The sequence below is a fragment of the Mauremys mutica genome, chromosome 15, assembly GCF_020497125.1.
Source record: "Mauremys mutica isolate MM-2020 ecotype Southern chromosome 15, ASM2049712v1, whole genome shotgun sequence".
NCBI lineage: Eukaryota > Metazoa > Chordata > Testudines > Geoemydidae > Mauremys > Mauremys mutica.
The window spans coordinates 5654175-5678626 of NC_059086.1; the positions used below are offsets into that span (position 1 = coordinate 5654175).

General features: G+C 51.8%; 1 protein-coding gene across 1 annotated transcript in view; it reads right to left on the bottom strand.

The window, feature by feature from the left end:
* Positions 1-24452, bottom strand: part of PPP5C (protein phosphatase 5 catalytic subunit) — a 43165-nt gene that overhangs the window by 14439 nt on the left and 4274 nt on the right. The window contains exons 2-9 of the mRNA XM_044988249.1: positions 15290-15531; positions 14326-14473; positions 10192-10313; positions 9700-9765; positions 6699-6797; positions 5302-5407; positions 2920-3062; positions 1916-2003 (exon numbers count right to left, since the gene is read on the bottom strand). Of these exons, the coding sequence (XP_044844184.1) occupies positions 1916-2003; positions 2920-3062; positions 5302-5407; positions 6699-6797; positions 9700-9765; positions 10192-10313; positions 14326-14473; positions 15290-15531 (1014 nt within the window). The remainder of the gene's footprint in view (positions 1-1915; positions 2004-2919; positions 3063-5301; positions 5408-6698; positions 6798-9699; positions 9766-10191; positions 10314-14325; positions 14474-15289; positions 15532-24452) is intronic.

The window sequence follows — 24452 nt, forward strand, 5'->3', positions numbered from 1 at the left end:
TGCAGCACGGCGCCCCCTAGGGCACTGCTCCTGTACTGATTTACAGGGGCAGCTACCTAACACCCAGCCCCACTTCCTGCAGCACGGCGCCCCCTAGGGCACTGCTCCTGTACTGATTTACAGGGGCAGCTACCTAACACCCAGCCCCACTTCCTGCAGCACAGCACCCCCTAGGGCACTGCTCCTGTACTGATTTACAGGGGCAGCTACCTAACACCCAGCCCCACTTCCTGCAGCACGGTGCCCCCTAGTGCACTGCTCCTGTACTGATTTACAGGGGCAGCTACCTAACACCCAGCCCCACTTCCTGCAGCACGGCGCCCCCTAGGGCACTGCTCCTGTACTGATTTACAGGGGCAGCTACCTAACACCCAGCCCCACTTCCTGCAGCACGGCGCCCCCTAGGGCACTGCTCCTGTACTGATTTACAGGGGCAGCTACCTAACACCCAGCCCCACTTCCTGCAGCACGGCGCCCCCTAGGGCACTGCTCCTGTACTGATTTACAGGGGCAGCTACCTAACACCCAGCCCCACTTCCTGCAGCACAGCACCCCCTAGGGCACTGCTCCTGTACTGATTTACAGGGGCAGCTACCTAACACCCAGCCCCACTTCCTGCAGCACAGCACCCCCTAGGGCACTGCTCCTGTACTGATTTACAGGGGCAGCTACCTAACACCCAGCCCCACTTCCTGCAGCACGGTGCCCCCTAGTGCACTGCTCCTGTATTGACTTACAGAGACAGTTACCTAACACCCAGCCCCACTTCCTGCAGCACGGTGCCCCCTAGTGCACTGCTCCTGTATTGACTTACAGAGACAGTTACCTACCACCAGCCCCACTTCCTGCAGCATGGCAGGGCTCCCTTCCCCTTGGTCTCCCATCCAAGCACTGACACGGCCTGGCTCTCCTTAGCTGGGGGTGGGATGAGACATATTACAGCATGCGACATAAATCTACAATACCAGCTCCCTGACCCTTTTCTCTGATGTTTCTATCCAGCTGAAACTGCACCACCCTCCGGACTCCCACGCAGGGTGCGTCACAAGCGCCGTGGACTGGAGGCAGCCCCGGGTGACTTTACCGAAGCTGGTGGGTTGACAGCAGCGATCAGTTTGCCCCAGTGCGTGACTACAGAGCTGAACATTAACTCAGTCCAGTTTCCAAAGGAAAACACTCCACTCTGCAAGCCAAGCAGTCCCTCATGGAAATGAGCAATGGAAAGTCTGCAACACATGTGATCACTTTCCATTCAGTGCAGAGTCCGTCCTTAGTCTGTGTTCTCTAAGTTGTTTCAAAGACCCAAGCTGCCAGATTTCCCTCAGCTCCCTAGGAAAGGGGCCATGTTATCTGGCCAAAACGTAATTCCTTTACATTCCTCTACATTCCTCAGTCCTGCCTCTTTAAACAGCACATGTTACTTCCTCCAGATTTACACCCTTCGATTGGGTTCGAGGCAACTGATCCAGGGGATCCCTCAGTGGTTTCCACACCTTGCTGCATCACTGACACCAGCAGGCCTCTGATAAGCCCGGTCCCATGTCAAAAGCAGCAGGGGAGGAGGATCTGGTGCGAGATGGCCAAGCTGGGGACAGGGGTACGGTCATGCCCAGCCCCCGAGCGTTATGCAGGCCAGTTCCCCACTGACGTAAACCAGCACAGAGCCATTGTAGTCACTGAGGCGACACGGATTAGCACCAGCAGAAGTGCCCATGTACTACAGGGACGGGTGCTTCACAAAAACAGGAGACTCTGCTGTACCGTGCGATCCAAGGGGTCTTCCCGTCACTCCCCATGGGCCAGGATCTGTGCACCCAGAGGACCGTCCCACCCCACCAGTGCAACCTCTAGCAGCAGGAAAAGCCCGGCCCGAGACAACACCCACCCCGCGCATGGCGCGCCTTCCTATCCTCACCTGAATCCGGAGGCTGCCGATTCCTCTCGATCTTCCGGATGTCGTCCAACGTGACCCCGTCTTCACTGAAGAGCCCGCCGTGCATTATCTGGCAGGGAGCACAGCACAGGTCAGGGGTGGGGAGAGGGCGCTCGGATAGGTCAGGCCCTAGCAACGAGTTGGCCTTAAGCTTCCACACCGCCCAATGGGAGTGGGGCAGGAACAGCGGGGAAGGGGAGTAAACGGCAAGGGGGCCCATCGGAACCCTAACACACTCAGTGCCCTCCCAGACCAGCGCCGAGGGAGGTAACGGAGGGGCTACAGCAGGGATAGGCAAACTTTTTGGCCCAAGGGACACACCTAGGTATGGAAATTGCATAGTGGGCCATGAATGCTCACAAAACTGGGGGTTGGGGTGCGGGAGGGGGTGAGGGCTCCATCTGGAGGTGTGGGCTCTGGGGTGGAGCCAGAAATGAGGAGTTCAGAGTGCGGGAGGGTACTCCAGTCTGGGACTGAGGGCTTCAGAGCGCGGGAAGGGGATCAGGGCTGGGGTAGAGGGTTGGGGCATGGGAGGGTGTCAGGGGTGCAGGCTTTGGGCAGTGATTAGCTCAAGCAGCAGCATTTCCCCCCTCCGGCTCCTACGCAGAGGTGCGGCCAGGCGGCTCTGTACACTGCCCTGTCCGCAGGTGCCACCCTGCAGCTCCCATTGGCCGCAGTTCCCGGCCAATGGGAGCTGCAGGGGCAGTGCTTAGGACAGGGGCAGCATGCAGAGCCCCCTGGCTGCCCTTATGCATAGGAGCCAGAGGGGGGACATGCCACTTCTTCCGGAAGCTCGAGGGCCAAATTCAAACGTCTGGGAGGCTGGATGTGGCCCCCGGGCCGTAGTTTGCCCACCCTTGGGCTACAGGTAGATCCAAGCTATGGAGGTGCATAGGATTACACATAGGGCCTTGGCTACTCTCCATGCCCACTGCCAGTACGGACATGTGTGTGTCCCCCCCCGCAGTGCTGCATTCTGCTCTCACCAACACTTTGCCATTGATGCATTGCGCCAGGGGCAGCCACTCAAAGACCTCGCTGAAAAGCGCAAACATCTGGGCTGTGTATTTGGCTTTCACTTCCCCCTCGAACCCGTAGATCTGGTTCATGTTATCCGTCTCGTGATTCCCTGGGGGCCAAAGAGATGGGGGAAGGAGGAAAAAAAACAAAAAATCAATCAATCAACGGGGGACCAGCTGGAGAAAGGAGAGCCGCTGTCACCCCTTTCCCAGGGCAGAGGGAGGGATGGGGTGTGAGGAGTTCACTGCAGCAGTGTATTAATAAAGGTCAGTGTGGCTGATCCCCAAGGAAGGCCCCTGGTTACTGGGCTGATTTGACAGCTCTGCCATTCCCAGGCTTCGCGAATGGGCCGCTCACAGCCAGCGGTAACAAGGGGGAAGGGGTGAGTTTTACTGCTTTAGAGATTCACCGATGCCAAGGCCAGACGAGAGCATCTAGTCTGACTCCTGCATAGCACAAGCCAGAGAACTGCCCCCAAACAATTCCTTGGAGAGCTTAGCCATTGGAACTGGGCCCACTGGAGCGAGACGGAGGGGGAAAGGAGGTGTCACCTCATTAACCCTGCACTACCTGGCTCCCTCATGCACTTCTGAGTGAAAGTCAAGCGGTGGCTTTTAACCTGAAGTTAAACCTGGCCTCCCACACTCTAGTATCTAAGCACCTCTTAATCCTTAATGCATTTATCCTCCCAGCTCTGCGGTGAGGCCAGGGAGGACTAATATCCCCATTTGAGAGATGGGGAAATGGAGACGCAGAAGGCCTAGGGGACTTGCCCCAGGTCACACAGGGAATCTGTGGCAGAGCTGGGACTTGAACTATTGCGCCATAACTACTGGGCCATCCTTCCTTCCTCTCTGGATGCTCTACCGAGCCCCAACTGGCTTGTGAGCTGGGACGCTTTCCTGTGTTCATACAGGACTGGAAAGCAGCTCCCACACCTCCATCTGTTTAGCTGAAAGAGAAGGTGAAGGGGTGACGATCACAGTCTGTAAGTACCCACATATGGGATCACAGGCTCCTCGATCTAACAGACAACAGTCTAACAAGAACCAATGGCTGGGAGTTGAAGTGAGACAAATTCCGACCAGAAATAAGGAGCTAATTTTTAACCGTGAAGAGAATCAGCCCATTGCACCAGTTTACCAAGGGCTGGGCTGGATTCGCCATCAGTGGCCATTTTAAAATCAAGACGGATGGTTTTTCTAAGGGCAGGTCTACATTACGGCGACGCTCTGAGATTGATCCACAGGGCGGTCGATTTAGCGGGTCTAGTAAAGACCCGCCAAATCGACTGCAGATCGCTCTCCAGTCGATCCCTGTACTCTACCCCCAAGGAGAAGAGTAAGGTAGGTTGACGGGAAGTTTTCTCCCGTCGACGTCCCCGCGGTAACTCGACCTAAGATACGTTATTCACGTAGCTGAAGCTGCGTCGCGTAGCTCGACTTATCGTGGTAGCGTAGACATAGCCTAAGATACTGGCTCCAACAGGAATTGCTTCAGGGCAGCTCTCTGGCCCGTGCTATAAGGGGGGGCAGACCAGATGATGCCTTGCAGGAAGCGATCAATGAAACAAAGCACTCTGGGACTGGCAGCCCTTAAATGTGGATCTCGCGGCTGCTGCTCAGTGGAGGGCCTCTAGCTGGGGTAACTGCTCCTCTCACAAGAGTCACCCAGAGCCTGGGTTGGTTGGCAAAGTTCAGCTTCTCAAGCATGCGGAAGGGTGAGAGTGGTGGCACCTTTCTCTCGTTCCTGGCAGGGAAGAGGTTAATATTGCTGCCCAAGGGGAGTGGCGATAGCTGCTATACAGGAGCGATCGCCCTGAGAAACTTGGTTCTTTTGTGGACGGGGGTGTCAATTTCGCTGGGTTTAGCTCGAAGCAGATTTTGCGATTGGGCTGGTGAATTTTCATGGCCGTTTGGTTCAGCTGAGTTAGCTTTAGGGGAGGGGTGCACCCAGGTCTTTTCAGATACGCAGGCTTAGATAGAACCATGAAATATCAATGGTTCGGAGACTGTGACCCACCCAGAGACCGACTGAAAGGGCGCGAGATAGCTGGGAAAGGAAAGGAAAGGAGCGAAAGCCGGAGCATCCAGGAAATTCTGCATTTCCATGATGATCCCCTGCAGCTGGGGAATCCTAGAGACAGCAGGTGGATTTGGAGAAGCCAGTTTTGCTAAGAAGGGGAACTCCAACTCTGGGTCTCAGCTGCAGGCTGGGGAAGCACCAGGAAAACAGTCAGCGGAGGGGACAGTTTGGGGAGTTCTTGCCCCGCCTTGAGTACAAAGCAGGGCTCTCCAGTGGCTTATTCCCCCTTCCCCACCCCCAAGGTGGGATGGGACTGCACTTACCACGGAGTAAGTGGAAATGATCCGGATACAGCAGCTTAAAACCGAACAGCGTTAATATCACTTCCACGGAGAAGGAGCCGCGGTCGACGAAATCCCCATTGAATATCTGCCGAGGGGGCTGCGCTCAGGAAAAAGGGCCCAGGCATCACTCTGGGATGAAGAACACTGCGATCCACCTTAGGTACTCCTGTGCCCCCCACACACACCCTCCACACTACTGCAGTACTGGAGCAAGCAACCCTGGGAATTGCCATTTTACAGAACCAAAGCACGGAGAGGCTAACGGATTGGCTCAAGATCACACAAGGACTTAAACCCTGGTCTCCAAGCCCTAGGCTGGCAGCCCTAGCCACTGGGCCGGGCTTCCTTCCCGCCCTTCCAGCACCTTTCCTCTCCCCAATGCTGCTTTTCTGGAGCCTCTTTCCCAGCCCCACCCAAAGGCCTGACAGATGGTGGGTGGCCCTCCTCCAGCTTCTCTCCCCGGAACGCATCTCAGAGGCATCCCAGCACACCCCAGCACCAGTGTTGCCTCTAATTTTTCCCACCCATGTGCGGAATGAATTTTGTTATGTACACCAATATGGAGGTGATGTGTGACACACCACAATTCATGTGGTGGGGGTGGAGCCAAGGGGTTCGGAGTGTGGGAGGCACCTCAAGGCTGGGGCAGAGAGCTGGGGCACTGGGGCTGTGGGCTCTGGGGTGGGCCCGGGAATGAGGAGTTTGGGGTGCAGGCTGTCTCGGGGCTACAGCGGGGAGAGAGGACTCCCCCAGCTCTCTCTCCCCGCAGCAGCACCTGGGCTACGGGGGAGAGGTGCCTCTCCTGCAGCAGGTCTGGGGCTGGGCTGGGGTCAGGGCACCTCTCCCCCGGCCGTGGCAGGTCTGGGGCTGGGCTGGGGTCAGGCTGCCTCTCCCCAGGCCGCGGCAAGTCCAGGGCTGGGCTGGGGCCAGCGGGGAGAGGCGCCTCTCCCCACCACGACAGGTCCAGGGCTGGGGGAGAGGCATCTCTCCACGCCGCAGCCCTGAGTACCTGCGTGGCACTTAACAGGCTGCTGAGCGACTGTGCAGGTTAGAAGGAATTTAGCCCAGCACCACCAAGATGTAGTTTTAACTCATTCCCGACTCGTGCTCTGTTGTCAAACTCAACAAAGAAATTACCTGCCCCAGCACGGCAGTCAGGAATGGGAAACAATGGGAGAATAACCTCTATGCCGGTCAGGACTGTTTCCCGCACAGTACAAATGTGGAAACCGAGGCACAGGGAGGGGAAGCGATACATCCCAACGCTGGAACAGAACCCAGGTCTGTCTCCTAGCCCTGTCACCTCCTGTTCTTACAGAGCGCCTCCATCCGCACACGTCACATGCTGGATCAAAGGGGGAACCAGCAAAGGATACATATGGGTTCGTTTCAGACGGCAGCCCGTTGAGTTCAAATATATTCAGCAAGTCGTAATACTGCCCGTGGGTGTCTCCGCACACGGTGACCTTCTCTGTCTGGAAGAAGAAAGGCCGAGAGAGGAGAAGAGGAAAAGGAGACAGAAGACAAGTAAAACTCAAGCCAGACAGAGCTCCTCTCCGCCTGCAGAATCCCAAAGCACTTTGCAAGAGTGGCTTCAGCCCACCGTGGACACACGGCCACCTCTGAGGTGGGACTTGGCAGCTGTTTACACTGGGATCCCTCACCCAGCACAGAAACTCAACCACATGTGGGGTGGAGCGTGGCAGCTATTCATACAGTGATCACTTCCCCATCCACCTCTGGAGGGGGCATGGCAGGTGTTTAAACAGAGACTGCTCACTGTTCTAATAATTGGGCCTATAAATTTACCCTAATTGCAAGGTCAATTCTAAAAAGTGAGTATATGTTTAATAACCTATAACGATGACTGTTGATGGGAAAAGGTGCCAAAGGAAGACAAAAAGTCTGAATCAGTCTAAACCAAAGGCCTACTGACATAATTCAATGATTGTGTTACGATAGTGCCTGGTAAACAAGTGTGGGACTAGAAATCAATGAACCAAAATTGGTGTGTCGGAAAACAGGCTGAATGGCAGATAAAATAATGAGAAGTCGGGTTATTCCAGCCATCACGCCCTTCCAGGGTCCTCCAAAAGAGACTTCAGGGGAGGAGAAAGCTGGCAGACATGGGAACAATTTACCAAGAGTTGTGGTGGATTCTCCATCACCGACAAGTTTTAAATCCAGAGCGGCTGGTTTCCCAAAACATCTGCTCTAAGAATGACTGTGGGGAAGTTTGCTGGCCTGGGTTATGCAGGAGGTCAGACTAGATGACCACAATGGTCCCTTTTGGCCTTGGAATCTATGAAACCATGAGGCTGGCTGACTCAGACACATGCTTCACCATCATCTCCGCTACACCCATCATCTCCTGGGACCCTGGAACATCTTCATCCCAATCCTGAGACATATCCTGACCAGCCCGGACCAGAGAGAGGACGTCAGACGACATCGTCACCTCCAGCAGCTCCGGCTAAACCCTGAATGCCACCTTGGATGTGAGACTTTGTCTCCTTCCTCCAATGTGCCCTTTTCCTTTCCTACTTTATTTCTTCTCTTTCCTGTGTCTCTCCATTTTCCTTCTGTCTAAGGGTATGTCTATATCACCCGCCAGATCGACGGGCAGCGATTGATCCAGCGGGGATTGATTTATCGTGTCTAGTCTAGACGCGATAAATCGACCCCCGAGAGCTTTCCCCTTGACTCCTGTACTCCTGCGCCACGAGAGGTGCAGGCAGAGTCGACAGGGGAGCAGCAGCAGTCAGCTCACTGCAGTGAAGACACCACGGTAAGTCAATCTAAGTACGCTGACTTCAGCTACGTTATTCACGTAGCTGAAGTTGCGTAACTTAGATCGATCCCCCACTAGTGTAGACCAGGGCTAATGAGAGTCTGGCTTAGCCAGCCAACACTGCTGTAAGCCTGGGACCAGAAAGAGGCAGCCCAGGGCAAGGCCCTAAACAGCCCGATGCTAGTACAAGTTTGCCAGGTCTCAGAGTGGCTGATCAGACCGGGGGCTGGGCCTGAGTTTTTCCAGCAGCGAGCCTGCAAGTGAAAGTCGACCGCAGAGACAGAAGCTGCCTTTTCTGTCTTTCCTCTTGTGGCTGTTTGTCTGGTCTCCTCTTATCTTTCAGATTGTAACAGCGGCCGCTCAAGCGCATCTCAACTAACTTTGTCTCTTTTCCCCAAAATGTATAGTAACTACCATCTGTAACGCCACCTAAAAGACTGGCAGAGACGGGGAGTTTCTTTCTAAAATCTGTCCAGCTAAAGGGAACGGGAACAAGGGATGCCGTTAAAATGACAGCTTGATTTAATAGTTACATTTCAAACTGTTTTTCCTTATTTTCTGTATCTTGAATAAAAGATTAAAATGACGTTTAATAATGTGCTTGCCATGGTGCTAAGCCGGCTGTGGTCCCCACACGTTGTTTAACTCTGTTTAATGTGGGACAGTTGCAGGGCCAGGTTAACGCTTTTGACTCGTTGGGCCCATATGCTCCATCTAAATTAATACATCAGTGGTGAAATGCAACCACCTCTGGGGTTGGACATGGCAGCTGATTAACAGGGCACAACAACACTGCACGCACTGAAGACACAAGGAGAATACTGGGTCCAGTTTGACCAGCAGGAATTTAGGGAGACAAGGTAGGTGAGGTAATATCTTCTATTGGACCACCTCATCTCTCTAATATCCTGAGACCAACACGGTTCAACTACACTGCATCCAGGAATTTAGGGAGGCTGGAATTGCATGCATCTGAATCAACGATAACGACATCACCATGCTGGGGCAAGGAAGGAAGTATGTAACTCAAGGGGAAGACAGTGGCCTATTTCAAACAACCCCACCCCTTTGCAGGCTCTGACCCTGGGTACAACAGCAATGGGTGGATCAAAGGACAGACAGCTCAGAGCCTCCCACTGCAATCCCGAAAGCTGTTAAACAGCTGTTCAGCCAGCTGCAAACGCTCACAGATTAGGGTTGGACACCCAGCGACGGATTCCCCCTCCCACTCCACTGCCCCATGCTGCAGCAAGGGGCCATCCCAGTGGCTTAGCCGGCCAGGGATGGATCTCCACTGGTCCAGGGCCCCATACAGGGTAGCCAGGCATGCTCCACGGTAGGTGAGGTCAGATGTGGGAGGAGACATGGCATGGATTGTACAGCTTCCCATAGGCCGTGCAGGCAGGCCATGGCTCGAGTTACACCACAGGTGTTTTGGTCCCCAAGCAGCCCGTGGGGGTGGCGTATGAAGCCACCGGAGCTTCTGCTCACCCAGCACTGCGGGTTTGGGATCCAAACCCGCCCCCTGGTTAAACAAAGTACATCCCAGGACCTGCCACCCCAAGGCTGCAGAGAAGGATACCCACCTCTTTTAACGTGGTTTCTACTAGAGTGGGAAGTTTGACGAGCACCTCCTTCACCTGCACCAAGATCTGCCCAAGGGGAAAAGGGAAGAGTTAGCAAGGGCAGGACGGGGCAGGAAATGAACAACACAGCCCTGTCTCCAGATACAACAGGTCCCCGCCCTTCGCCAGCGTCTTGCTGGGCGAGTCCCTGGCCTTGCAAACAAGGGGCCTGACACACAGGGTGGACAGTTCAGCTCCCAGCATGCAATGTGCCATCTCCACGACTTGCAAGCACTGCATGCTGGGAGGTGTAGTCTTCGTGGCTCCCTCTATGTTACAGGGTCACACTGGCTGCAAGCTGGCTCCATTTTACACCCTGGACTCCTGTCAGCCTGCCGTGGCAGTCTTTGTCACCCACAGCCGGGAAAGAGGATGCCAGCTCCTTCCGAAGAAGGGGGCGAAGGATTCCACACATGAGCCTCCTGCCCTATGGCAGGGCAGGTGGGCAATTACCTGATAGGCACATTTTCTGTGGAGTTTCTTTTGATCCTTGTACCATTGCATTAACTCCTTCATGAACGCTAGCGTCACCTTCCCGTTGTCCAGCTTGGGCCCACTGTACTCGTCCTCGATGGCTGGCAGAGGCGGAGACGAGAGGAGAGGAGAATCACTCGTTAGCAACAGGATGGCACCCAATAATCCAGAGCCCTGCAGGCACTGCCCCATCCCCCTCCGCTGCTTACACGGGCCGCCCGCTACCACCCTACACATCCCCAGCTGCACAGGAATCCTATCTCCTTCGTGCATCAGCTCCGAGTGCTTAGAGCCAAGGCTGCCAAAGGAAGAGTCGTCAGGGGACTGATCCTGCCAGAGGCAAAGTCCCCTTGATTCCCACTCCAGAGGGTGCTCGACACATCATGGGATGAAGCCCCATCGGCTCAAACGGGCCCTGGAACCAAAGACATTCATCTGACAGAGGGACAAGCCACTGATCAAAAAACCTCCATGAATTGTGCAGGGGAGCCTGGCAGAGGAGACTGAGCTGGCACAGGCAGAGAAGCGGATTAGGTGCATGCTTTGGGCACTGGAGCTGCTCTCAGGTAGAAAGAACTGATTCCTACCACAAGCACAAAGCTCTGCGGAGCGGATGGATGGTCCTGTAGCCATTCGCTCGGTAAAGGGGCCGGCACTTGGAATTTGTAAGCGCTCTTCTTCCCAAATGCTGAACAACAAGGGCAATTACCCACTGGAACCAACTCCCAAGAGAAGGGGTGGATTCTCCATCTCTCGACGGCTTCAGGTCAAGACTGGACGCCTTTCCGGGAGAGACACTTAGCCCACCACAAGGTTAAGGGGCTCAGCACAGGGGTAGCGGGATGGGTGTTACACAGCAGATCAGACTAGATGACCTAACAATCCCTCCTGGCAATAAAATCGAGGAATCTGTGCCCCCAAAGGGTCAGAATTTCAAGAGCTCTCAGCACCCAGTAGCACGAGCTCTTCAAAAAACTGGCCTAGGTGATGATTTGCTATGATTCTTGAGTCATCAAATCACGTTTCCTTGTAATTTTCCAGCTGGAGGGCTATTTATAGACGCCCTGGGACCGTTGCTTTAACTGCTCAGCTTTTCCTAACGGCTGCTTCCTAGCTACCTCTTGGCCTTTCCCCGTATTATTTGTATGACTGCAGCACCCTGGAACCCGCCCCATTCACTCAGCTCAGCAAGACAGGAATGCCGGTCCGATTCCAAACAGCGCGTCTTGGGTTTACACAGGCGCTGACTTTTATCGTCCCGCACGACACAATTCACTTATGGGTGAGGGATGTTAACCGCAGTTTGTGGAGTCAGCTCTGACTCAGAGAACCAAAAAGTCAGAGGTGAAGAACCCCAATAAACCAGAGCTAATCCAGTGGCTCCCAGCGAGGGGTCTGCCAGCAATACATGACAACACATCTACTATCTACTGCAGACACACCCCTGAAAGCAAAGAAGTGAAAAGGGGTGAAACCATCAGCGGCGCTCTGGCCCCTTTACACAGAAGAGCCGAAGTGGTGCAAAGGGGCCTAACCCCACCCAGATCCAGCCAGGCCAGGATTCTCCCCGGCGCAGGCACTGTGAAAGCCAGCTGTAAGGCTGTCAGCAGAGGACCCTCTCAGAAGCGCTGGCATAAGGGGGTGTTGGGGTCAGGACGCAACCTATAGTGCTGTGATTTAGGCCCCCAGGACTATCTAAGATATGCTGGCTTAAAGCCACCTTACCGTCCCCCCCACTCTAAGCTGTACCCTAGCTCTCAGCAGACCCCCCAAAGGCACCCAGAGTGTGTATCTTCTACTCCTCCAGCCAGATACCACCCTCCACAGCCATGTCTCACCCTCGTCCCCCCAAACACACCCTATGAAGGACACGGTCAAGTCACGGATTGTATAAATCTGGCACTCTCTGGTTGGAGGACACACATTCCTGTCTTACACGGCCGACTGAGTGGGTTGACACAGGGCCAAGCTGACAAATCTAAGGCCCCAGAATGTCTGTAAACAGCCCAGAAGCCAGGAGGTTACGAGGAAAAATGATTTGGGTGATTCATCCAAAAAAACAAAAGGGGGGGAGGCAAAGCCTAGCCACCTCACCTGCGTGGTGTGTGAAATAGATGGCTTTGATCCTAGAGCCTGGTTCCCCGAGCCACCAGACTACCTGGGCCTCTTCCTGAGACATCTGAAACATCAAGGGGAAGAGGGAGCCTTTTGCTCTTACAAATGAAGCAAACTGGATCTAAGTCGCTGACAGAAAACAGCCCACAAAGCTCTTCCGGCAGAACCCCTTTTTACGAGCTTGGCACGGCACTCACTCCGAGGGGCTAACCAGTCTGAATCTGGTTTCCAGAGTCGGGAAGCCTGTGTCCCTGCCACAGATGACGCAGGCCCTTCTGATACTAGCAGGAGAATGGGGGAAGAGAGTTACAGCCCCTGATCGGGACCTGGCAGAGCTGAGTTTAGTTCCTGCCTCCGCCATGAACTCGCTGTGTGCTCTGGGGCAAGAATTTTCAGAAGTGACTAAGCAGGTTTTCATTAAATCAGCAGGAGCTGGGTGGCTCAGTCCCTTAGGGCTGGGTTTTCAAAGATGTTTAGGAGCCTAAAGATGCAGCTAGGTGCTTAACTAAGGTGGGATTTTCCACGGTGCCTGGGCAGGTGAGGTGCCAAAACCCCCATTGATTTCACCTGCTTCGGTGCCTCTGAAAATCCCACTAGGTGCCAATCTGCCTCTTTAGGTGCCTAAATCCCTTTGAAAACCTGCCATAAGGGTCTGAGGCACCCGAGTCTCGATGACTTTGGATGTTTTACAAATGGGATTAAGGTGCTTTTGAAAGATTTATCCCTAATCTTTCTGGGCCTCAGCTCTTCATCTGTAAAACAGGGATAGCGATTGTTCCTTTGTCCCTCGCCTTATCTATTCAGACTGCAAGCTCTCCTAGGCAGGGACTAACTCACTGTGTACGTGCACTGCCTGGCAGAACGGGGGCGCTGATCCCTAGCACATGTTACTGTATAGATAGATTCAAAAGCAACCGGGGATTTCCCAGCTTCCAATCCTGGGTTTTAGTCATGAATCAGCAGCCTTTGTGGTCAGGGTAACACCACCCCAGGATGAATCTGCCCCAGTTCTCTGCAAGGATGCCAGAGGCACATGGGAGAGTTCGGCTTTGTCGGAATCATACACACATATTCCTCTCCAGCAACGTCCTTGCAGTCTCATGGCAATCACACACACGAAGTGTGGTGCGTGTGATCGTGGCGTGTGATCCCAGATTAAAACTACACGGAGCAGAGGCAACACAGAGGCCAACTAGCTATTATGTTAGGCCCAGAGACGCATCTTTTGGTAGCTGCGTTCATGAGACATGCATCATTCACGAGGCACTTATGGCAAGATACCCATGCAACAGGAAGCAAGACCAGATCGTAGTCTCCTCTGACTTCCTGTACAGCACATACCAGAGTATTTCCCCTGTACCGAGCCTAATCACTTGTGTGTGACTGAGGTGTCTTTCAGCAAGGCAGCCGGGCTGGAGAACCCACCACTTTCCTGAGCTGTTTGTTCCAGTGGTTAGTCACCCACACTGGTAAGCATTTGGCTCTGATTTCCAGCTAGAATTTCTCCAGCTTCACCTGCCAGCCATTGATCCCTGTTCTGCCTTTCTCTGCAGATGTCAGAGCCCTTCATTCCCCCGGGATGTTCTCCCCGGGAAGGAGCTTAGACACTGTAATCAAGTCACCTCTCAGTCGTCTCTTGGATCAGCTACCCAGATCGAGCTCTGTCCGGCCCTGGCCCGCATTTCTCCAGCCCTCAGATCGGTTTCCTGGCTCTTTTCTGCACCCTCAACAATTCTGCAACATCCTTTTTTAAAATGCAGGCACCGGAGCTGGACGCAGGATCCAGCGTCGGCTCACCAAGGCCGGGTACAGAGGGAAATGCCCCTTCCCGCTATCCCCGTTTCAACATCCAAGGGTCCCATTAGCCCTCTGTGCCCCAGCGCTGCTCCGGGAGCTCGTGGTAACTGCCCCTCCTCCAAGTTAGCCAGTTCTCCCCCAGCACCCCTGGAATCCATGTGACTAGAGAAGCCAGGCCTGGAGCCCCGCAGCCCAACTCACTCATGCTCTCTATGTCCAGGGAGTCGACCACGGAGCGCTTGTGCTCGTCGCTGGCGATGGCGCGCTCAAACGCCTTCTGCTTCACGATCTTGTTGCACTCCTGATACTTCATCTTGGCATCTTTGTCGTTTGGCTTCACCTTCACCACCTGGAAGGGAGAGAGCACAGAGCCCGTCACAGGCCAGCGTCAGGCAGGAAGGAGAAACGGAGGGGAAGGCAGACAAAGGGGCATGGCAAGGAGAGGCCCGGGGAAGTGTGAGACTTGGCATTAGGCTGGGAGGCAGGACTCCTGGGTCCTATACCCAGCTCTGGGTGGGGAGTGGGGTCAAGTGCTTAGAGCAAAGGGGCTGAGAAGCAGGACTCCTGGGTTCTATTCCCAGCTCTGATGGGGGAGTGGGGCCTAGTGCTTAGAGCAGGGCAGGCTGGGAGTCAGGACTCCTGGGTTCTCCTAGCTCTGTAGTGCTGGGCACCCCGCTTAGTCTCACCCACTGAAAACACGGTGACCCCCTTAATAGGCACCGTCATTATTGAGGGAGGCGGGGCCTGCACCCTACCTAGTGGCACTATAATGCTGCTGGGTGAACCATGAGCAGGCGGGACCTGGACACACATGGGGCAGAAGTTAGGGGGCTATTTTTCTGGACATCACCGCACTTGTGTGTCCCAAACAATGGGACCTCTCCCTTTCCCCGGGGGAGACAGTTCACAGTCTAGCCTGACCAACGGGAAACATTCCCCAGGACAGGGGCTAAAGATCCCTTTGTTTAGTTCATCCCAGTCCTACCTGTCCCCCACCCCGTTTCGACCCATCACCCTCCATGGCTAGCTCTGTTCTCAGCTACACCCAGCTGACGTTACCAACCAGGTGTTGGCAAAGGCAGAACTTGAGCCAGAGCGTTGCAATGCCGGAGGGGACCGCGGCGCTGACGCTGGGTTCCCCACACCGGGCCCTGCTCACACTCACCGTCTCATAGTCGCGCAGGGCGGCCTTGAACTTGCCCAGGGCCATGTTGCTGGTGGCCCGCCGGTAGTAGCCTTTGATGTACTTCTTGTCCAGCTCAATGGCCTTGGTGGCGTCGGAGAGCGCGTAGCCATAGCACTCTGTCCGCAGGTAGGCCAGGCTGCGGTTGCCGTAGTAGATGGCATTGGCGGGGTTCAGGTCAATGGCCTCGCTGTAATACTTCACTGCGTTCTCGTAGTCCTTGCCTGGGGGGGAGCAGAGCGGAGACGGGGCGTCAGCGGGATGACCAGGCCCGAGCAGCTCCGGGGGACCCAGGAGCATTTTGCAGGGGTAACAGATCCATTCAGGGGCAGCAACAGCAGCAGGAGGCGGCCTACAGGCGTGGGCTGTTCCCGAGCGCTCTCTGACGCGCCAGTCAGGATCGAGGGCACAAGTCAGCAGAACTGAGGCTCCCCCCACCTCCCCCAGCTTAGCAGTGACAGTGAGGGCACTCGCCCCCGACTCTCCTCAGGGCACTGCCAGCTACCTCCCCCAGTGGTGCCAGCAAGGACTTCCAGAGGCGGTGCACCTGCCTGCCCCAGCCACGGTAAGCCAGCAGGGCCCCTTTCCCACTCCTGCGGCGCCTCCCCACTGTAAAGGTGGCACCTATGGGTCCATCGTAAGGCCCAGCACTCACAACAGCCCTCAGGCACCCAGGGCTCCCCTGCACCTCTCCAGAACTCAAGCCGTCCCCGTAGAGGCTGGTCCCCAACCCTCAGCGATTTTTGCCAGAATGTGGCCAGGGGCCCCTCCCGACCCTGAAGCAGAGCCACACTCAACAGCATGTTGGGATTGGCCCAGCCCCACAGTGCTACATCAGAGGCCCAGAGAGGAAGGCAGAGCTTAGAAAGCCTTTGTCCACCCCCAGCCCCCTCAGAGCGGCATTCTTAAGTACAGTGGAATAGAGAGAGAGAGCCTGGAGCAAGACCTGAGGCCTGAAGCACTGTCAGCAAAGCCAGGCCATGCTAGGAGACAAAGTCAGGCCCTGCCATCAAACAGACGCTTACAAGTTCACCGGCCAGTACGTGAATTTGGCAAAGGCACGGCTAGCGGGGCTGAGACCCAGGTGCTCCTGAGTACTAGGCACTGGGTATTCGTGTCAACACATCCCAGAAGAGAAGACTCGCCCAGGTCCACCCCAACTGAGCACAAGATAAGATGGTTTGACAGAAGTGATGAATAGGGATGTTTTGTTCGAGACAGCAACAGCAAGGTACAAGGGGAGGTAACCAACAGATGTCAGGAAGCAAGGAAGGTGGTACATAAGTTGTTTGTTCACCATACAAATATCAACATACCACCCCTTGATTCTTCATGCTGGCTTAGGGGACAACTTGACGTTGAACATGCTGGCACCTTGCCACGGGCATACAAGCAATGCACCCATGCAGTGTATGGGACGCTGATAACGTGCTTTGGAGACAGTAAACCTGGCCGAGCCTTTCTGCCACCGAACCAAGCCCGTGGGCTTTCTGGGTAGTACTACTGAGGTCCTCTGAACCAACTACCTGTGCAGAGATGGGACAGCACGCAGCGAAAACTCACACACACGTAGATGTGCAAAGTGAACACGAGTTCAAAAAGGACAGTGGGGAAACGTGGTCTGGAATCTGTAAAGTGGACTAACACTTAGACTTGATGCATTAAAGACCAATGAACTAACTGCTTTAATGGGAACCATTAGAAAATTGTAATGAATTTCTGTTGCGGAGACACAAACGTTCCCAATTGCTGCAAGAGGTGGGAATCCATTTGGAGGAGGAGCCGTTGCTTTTTTGAACACTACTAGGCTCTTGGGAATAACGTTACTCAAATGATTACTCGGGTAACTCAAAACCATCCTGCGATGTAGGAACATCACGGGGAATTGCACCTGCCGGAGTGCTTTCAATGTAAACTGGAGAGAGGGGAACACAAGTTGCAAAAGTAGCTGCACTCAGACAAGTGTGAAAACTAATGAAAGGAAAACAAATTAAAGTAATTATTGGGACCAATTCGGACGATGCGTACAAAGGTGTTACAATCTACCTTCCCTGGTAGAGTACTATAAACTGTACAGGAATGGACGGGTCTGAGATTAAACACAAGCCACTATGGCAAAGATTAGAGAACCTGGCAATTAGTTATATATATAAAAAAATCAGAATAGTTAAAATAAAGTCACATTAAAAAAGAGGGGGCCACTGCAGTGGGGGAAACGAACAAGTAGATAGATTTGAGGATACTGTGTGTGATACCTGTAGCTGTAACCACCCATGCTTGGGCCAGGGAAGAACAAAAGAGAAGTAGAAAAAATCAAGAAGGAACACGGACACTGCAGAAAATGCAAGATGACTTATCAAGCAATGGATTTCAGAATGCCCTTCAAAGCAGCATGGGGTTACAATAAATAAAAAAGAATTTACTCTTGGCCAATCCAGAGAACGATTGGGTTTTAGTAATTCCACAGCAACTATGACATTGATTGGAGAGCTGGATACGTGAATCTCTTGTAGGGGGACATCTCAAGTTAGAAGAGGCTATAGGCTGGTGGCCAAGGATAAGGGAAGACGTGGAAATGCATACACACGACTGCTTAACATGTGCAAAGCAAGATCCTGCACAACGAATGCATCAGGCTTCGAAAGGGCTGTTCCAAAGCCTGCAGGTGGATTTTGTAGGGCCACTGCCTATAACATCTAGGAAGAACTGATTTCTGTTTGTCATTGTGGATAGTTTCAGTAAGTGGGTGGAGGCATTCCCCACAAGAAAGGAAGGTAGCAATGTCACCGCAAAGCCTTAATGAGAGAAGTATTTCCTAGACGGGGTTTACCTCACAGTGTCGATTCTAATCATGGGCCAGCATTTATTTGACGTGTACCGAAGCACGGGAGCTCGGGCTGGTATTCCCTTACCATTGCATATCCCATACCACCCTCAGGCCAGAGGACAAGTAGAAAGAATGACTAAATCTCTTAAAATTGAGTTATCTACGGTATGTGATGAACTAGGCACAAATTGGGATCCAGATCTCCCATGGGTGCTCATGAGAATCCGTAGTCGCCCAAACCGTACAACTGGGTTTAGCCCACATATAATACTGTTTGGAAGGCCTATACCTGCATGGGAAAATCTATGCTATCCCCCAGATTGAGAAACCATAGCAGTATTGGCCACAAAAACCTGGATGAATAGTGTTAAATATTGACTGGGCCCAGTCTAGGGGTCAGCCTCAGCACAAGCAGCTGTGCAACAGCAAAAAGTGACCCAAGTCTTTCATGAAAATAGTGGCAATTAGGAACTAACTAATGCAGGGGCAGGCAACCTATGGCACGTGTGCCCAAGGCGGCACGCGAACTGATTTTCAGTGGCACTCACACTGCCGGGTCCTGGCCACCGGTCCGGGGGGCTCTGCATTTTAATTTAATTTTAAATGAAGCTTCTTAAACATTTTAAAAACCTTATTTACTTTACGTACAACAATAGTTTAGTTATATATTATAGACTTATAGAAAGAGACCTTCTAAAATGTTAAAATGTATGACTGGCGCGCAAAACCTTAAATTAGAGTGACTAAATGAAGACTCGGCACAGCACTTCTGAAAGACTGCCGACCCCTGAACTAATGGTTAAAACTCTCCCACCACCCAAAAAGAAATGGAATGGCACTGTCCACATCAGACTATAAATAAACTGGGACCATCACTGTACCCGGTCGAAAGAGAGAACCAACCTCGGTGGAAACACGCCATGCAGTTCAAAGAGTTCAGGGCTTAAACTGTATGTTACATCTCTTGCGCTTGTTTTTACAGACGATCTCTAAAGATAACCATCTACAAGTAAAATGGAATCTTTTCAAATTGGTATGGAGTTTTATTAAATTTGGACCTAAGGGCCGTATCGGCACCCCAGGCATTAAAACAAGTAGCCTGGAATCAAATGACAACCTATCCTGTCAGACAGTTAACCGGAAAAGCATGAATATGGTGGAAAACAGACAATGTACTAACTATTTGGTGAAATAATAGATACACAGCAATATGGAAAATGGAACAGGAAGGAAAGAAAACACTCTGGATGCTGGGCCCAAAGGCTGGATGGAAAACTGCCAGGCCTATAATCCAACCAAATCCTAGATTTTTTTTTGATTTTTTTTTTTATTTTTTTGGAAATCCCATGACAGAGGATGAAATTTTGGTTGAATTGGATGTGGAGTGCTGGCAGGAAAATGGCTTTTTCAATAGAACCAATGGTGCCCTTTCCAATGTACCTCAATCAAATAAGGTTTACAATACATTCAATTAAGCCGCTTAAAAAAAAAAAAACACCCCAAAAGTGATTGTTTTTGTTTTCACAGGTCATGAAATTAATCTGGATACAAGGACTGCTGAGTGTAATGGTAGCGATCCAATGTGCAGAGGACTGGCTAACACCCAAAGACTAAACCAGACATTTCGTGACCAGAGAATTTGGGTAGAAATTTCAAATAATCCCATGTACTGGAAGCGGCCAGCCAAACTCATCCTGCAGGAACTGTTCTAAATGTAATATGTGAAACAGAAGGAAGACTGTAAAAGCAGCAAAGAGTCCTGTGGCACCTTATAGACTAACAGACGTCTTGGAGCATGAGCTTTCGTGGGTGAATACCCACTTCGTATGCATCTGAAGCTCATGCTCCAAAACGTCTGTTAGTCTATAAGGTGCCACAGGACTCTTAGCTGCTTTTACAGATCCAGACTAACACAGCTACCCCTCTGATACTTGACACCATAGAAGGAAGACTGTAGTCGGGCTACATCAAAGACTGGCCGAGGAGCCGGCAGCAGAGTTCCAGGTGCAGGGCGTTAGCGGGGAGCCCAGGCCCGGGGCGGAAGCTGGGATGCCAGCTGCTGTATTTGGAACACTCACTCGCCGGCTGGCACCCCGTTCTACATGGAGCAACCTGGCATGGACAGATGCCCAGCCTGGGCATCCCCACCCATCACCTTTTAAATGAGGTCACTGATCAACACAAAAGGTCAGTGAAATCAGGAGAGGGCACAAGCTACTACAACCCACTGAATCCAGCATGGAGCTCCGGCCCAGACTGTCCCTTCACTATGGTGATTCCTCCAGGGCTTTGTCCCCTTCCTGGGGTTGAGATCCTGTTATCCAGGAAACTTCTCCCTGATACTCACCCCTTGCTTTGCTTCATCCCCTTGCACTGCAGTAACGTTCTCTGCCATGAATGCAACTAGGTCATTATGTACCACTCCCCACCTGTGGTCATTTGGCCAAACTAGGCAAGTTTCCCTCTCTCAGCCTTTCCCTATAAATCCGTTCCCCTCCAGCCCCTTGACTGTTTGTTTGCTTTTCTCTGAAATCACTGCAGTCTTATTGACACCCTCTTAGCACGGACGCCTCCAGAAATATACCGTATATTTTAAAGGGCTGTGAAGGAAACCCCCTAGTGGCCAATTCATTGCAAGTCACAAACCAGAAGTTTTATCAAACCAAAAATACGAACCTGGATAAGATGCTGTATGTAACCCTTCAGGACTGAAAATCAATTACTTGATCACATTTTAAACATAAAATGAATTATTTCTCCCCTGCCAAAACAGTACTTGAAACACGAGAACAGGGGTAGGCAACCTCTGGCACGTGTGCCAAAGGCGGCACGCAAGCTGATTTTCAGTGGCACTCACACCCACCGATCCAGGGGGCTCTGCATTTAATTTTCAATGAAGCTTCTTAAACATTTTTAAAACCTTATTTACTTTACATACAACAATAGTTTAGTTATATATTATAGACTTATAAAAAGAGACCTTCTAAAAATGTTCAAATGTATGACTGGCATGAGAAACCTTAAATTAGAGTGAATAAATGAAGACTCGGCACAGCACTTCTGAAAGGTTGCCAACAATACAGCAGTCACTTGGAAGGCTGGGTCTCTGATCCTCTCAGCATTTGTGATATATCTTGACTTTATATATATCTTGACTTTAGCAAAGCTTTTGATATGGTCTCCCACAGTATTATTGCCAGCAAGTTAAAGAAGTATGGCTTGGATGAATGGACTATAAGGTGGACAGAAAGCTGGCTAGATTGTCAGGATCAACAGTAGTGATCAATGGCTCCATGTCTAGTTGGCAGCCGGTATCAAGCGGAGTGTCCTAGGGATCGGTCATGGGGCTGGTTTTGTTCAACATCTTTATTAATGATCTGGATGGTGGGATGAATTGCACCCTCAGCAAGTTCGCAGATGACACTAAACTGGTGGGAAAGGAAGATACGCTGGAGGGTAGGGATAGGGTCCAGAATGACCTAGACAAATTGGAGGATTGGGCCAAAAGAAATCGGATGAGGTTCGACAAGGACAAGTGCAGACTCCTGCACTTAGGAAGGAAGAATCCCATGCACTGCTACAGGCTGGGGAACTGGCTAAGCAGCAGTTCTGCAGAAAAGGACCTGGGGATTACAGTGGACGAGAAGCTGGATATGAGTCAGCAGTGTGCCCTTGTTGGACAAATTGGAGAGAGTCCAGTACAGGACAACAAAAATTATTAGGGGGCTGGGGCTCATGACTTATGAGAAAAGGCTGAGTGAACTGGGGTTATTTAGTCTGCAGAAGAGAAGAGTGAGAGGGGATTTGATAGCAGCCTTCAACTACCTGAAGGGGGGTTCCAAAGAGGATGGAAATAGGCTGTTTTCAGTGGTGGCAGATGACAGAACAAGAAGCAATGGTCTCAAGTTGCAGTGCGGGAGGTATAGGTTGGATATTAGGAAACACTATTTCGCTAGGAGGGTGGTGATGCACTGGAATGTGTTACCCAGGGAGGTGGTGGAATCTCCAACCTTAGAGGTTTTTAAGGCCCGACTTGACAAAGCCCTGGCTGGGATGATTTACTTGGTGTTGGTCCTACTTTGAGCAGGGGGTTGGACTAGATACCTCCTGAGGTCTCTTCCAACCCTGATAGTCTATGATTCTATAATACCTCTCTCTTGTACAGCACTTTTTATCCCTAGATCTCAAAGCGTTTCCCAATCCTTAGTGTACATACTCCCACAACACCCCAATGCGGCACAGCCCGGAGAGGCAAAGTGACTTTCCAAGGTTACACAGGAAGACTGTGGCAGCACAGGGAACTAGGCCTGCATCTCTACAGTCCTAAACTAGAGTGCCACGATCAGTGGGCCATCCTTCCTCTACACACGTTTAACCTCGACCATTAGACCATGGAACTCAAGGGGACCAGTCACAACGCGTGGAACTTTGTGTGTGCAGTATAGGGGCTTCACTTCTAGTAAAATCATACCTGATCACGTGATCTCACCAGACGCTAAGCCAGGTGATATACTTTCCTATTTCTGCTCTCCATATTTTTGTTAGACACGAGTCAAAGCATTTTTTAGAAGTGCTACCAGCAAGAGCCAAATCGCTGACTGATGGGGAAGAACCTGATCAGGTAATTCCATCCTTGCATGTTCCTCTGAAGCAGCTGGTGCTGAGCACTGCGGAGAGATGGGAAACTGGAACTACCCCCCATTGGGTCTGATCCAGTTTGGCACGTCCTCTGTTCCTAGAGTCAGTGGCGGCGACAGAGTGTGTTTAAGTTCCAGGACAGGAAGTGCAGACTTCCTCATAGTCCTCCATCCTGCCTCGGAGGGATCATATCTAAAGGTAAGAGCGGTACCTGGGGTTGGGGACATGACTTCCAGCCTCCTCCTGAAGGGCTGCCTGCAGAGAGGATGGTTAAAGTGATAAAGAAATGACTGACCGAGCAAGGAAGAAAGGAGGCTCTCTCCTGCTGAAAAGCTCTCCAAGCTGGGGAGATGGGGTCTCTTTAGCACAAGGCCAGCCAGACACTCCCATGGACAGAAATTCAGGCCTAAGGACAAGCAGCCTTAACGAGCTCACACACATGGCCTATTCCAAGAGGGTCGTGGTTGCTCTCAGACTGGACATTAACCCCTCCTAATACAGAAAGAGGGAAGTTAAGCAAAGCAACAATCAAGTTAAAGTATTTCTTCAGGCAGCTCCCAGCTGGCAGGGCACAGCCAGGCTCTTCCTGTTTATGCCAAAGAAACAGGCCAGGCTGCTTCTGAAGCATTCAGAACCAAGCCACAAGGTGGGAACCTATGGGAACCAGTGCCCTGTTTGCGACACCCATCCGCAATGTCTTCCCTCTCCCGCCAGTTGCTTGCTCCAATAATGTATTTAATCTCACTCACTATTAAGCTCGGCTCCACAAATCCTCCCCTGAGGGAATATGCCCTCTGTTGCATCAGACGGTACTTCCCTTTCCTCACCTCAGGACTTGTCTACACATGAAAGTCACTCTCGAATTAGGTATGGTGTGAATTTAAAGCAGAACAGCCATTCAGGAATAACTCCATGTGTGCACGCGCTTATCCAAGATCAAGAGGGCCTTGCTCTGGTTTGGCTTAATCCATTTCCAAAACAGACTAAGCTAATTTGGAAAAAGGCACTCTTATTCCAGAATAAGAACTTGTCTACGTAAGATACTTTGCAATAAGGTAGGATGTGAATTTAAAACAGAATAGCTACTCCAGGATAACTGTGCGTGTGGATGGTCTTATTCTGGAATAAGGATTTGTCTACACAAAAATGTTGCACTGGTTTAACTTATATCTGATTTTAAACCAGTTTAGTTAAACCAGTGCATACTGCCGTGTGGATGTTTGATTTAAGAGGGGCTTACTTCTGGTTAATTTAAACTGATTCTTAACCAATTTAAGATCAACTGAAATAAGCCTGGTTTAAATGGAAATAAGTGTGTCCACACACAGGGTTTTCACTGGTTTTATTTTAAACTGATTCAACCATGGAGTTATTCCAGAATAGCGCCATATGTAGACAAACCCTCTGACACATCGTCTCCTCTAACACTAACTCCATCAACAGATCAGATAGTTATGCTAATCACTTCAGCTGAACACTTTTCCTCCCACCCCACACACACATCCTGAGGCCCTTTGCTAGCTCAGCCTCTCTTACTCTGATTTAATACCCCAGTGATGGGTATCAGGGAACATCTACACATCAAAAGTGAATCACTAAGTGTGCCAGCACAGTTACAGCAGTACAACCCTATTGTGTGGACACACTTACATCAGTATAAATATGTGCTTAGACCAATAT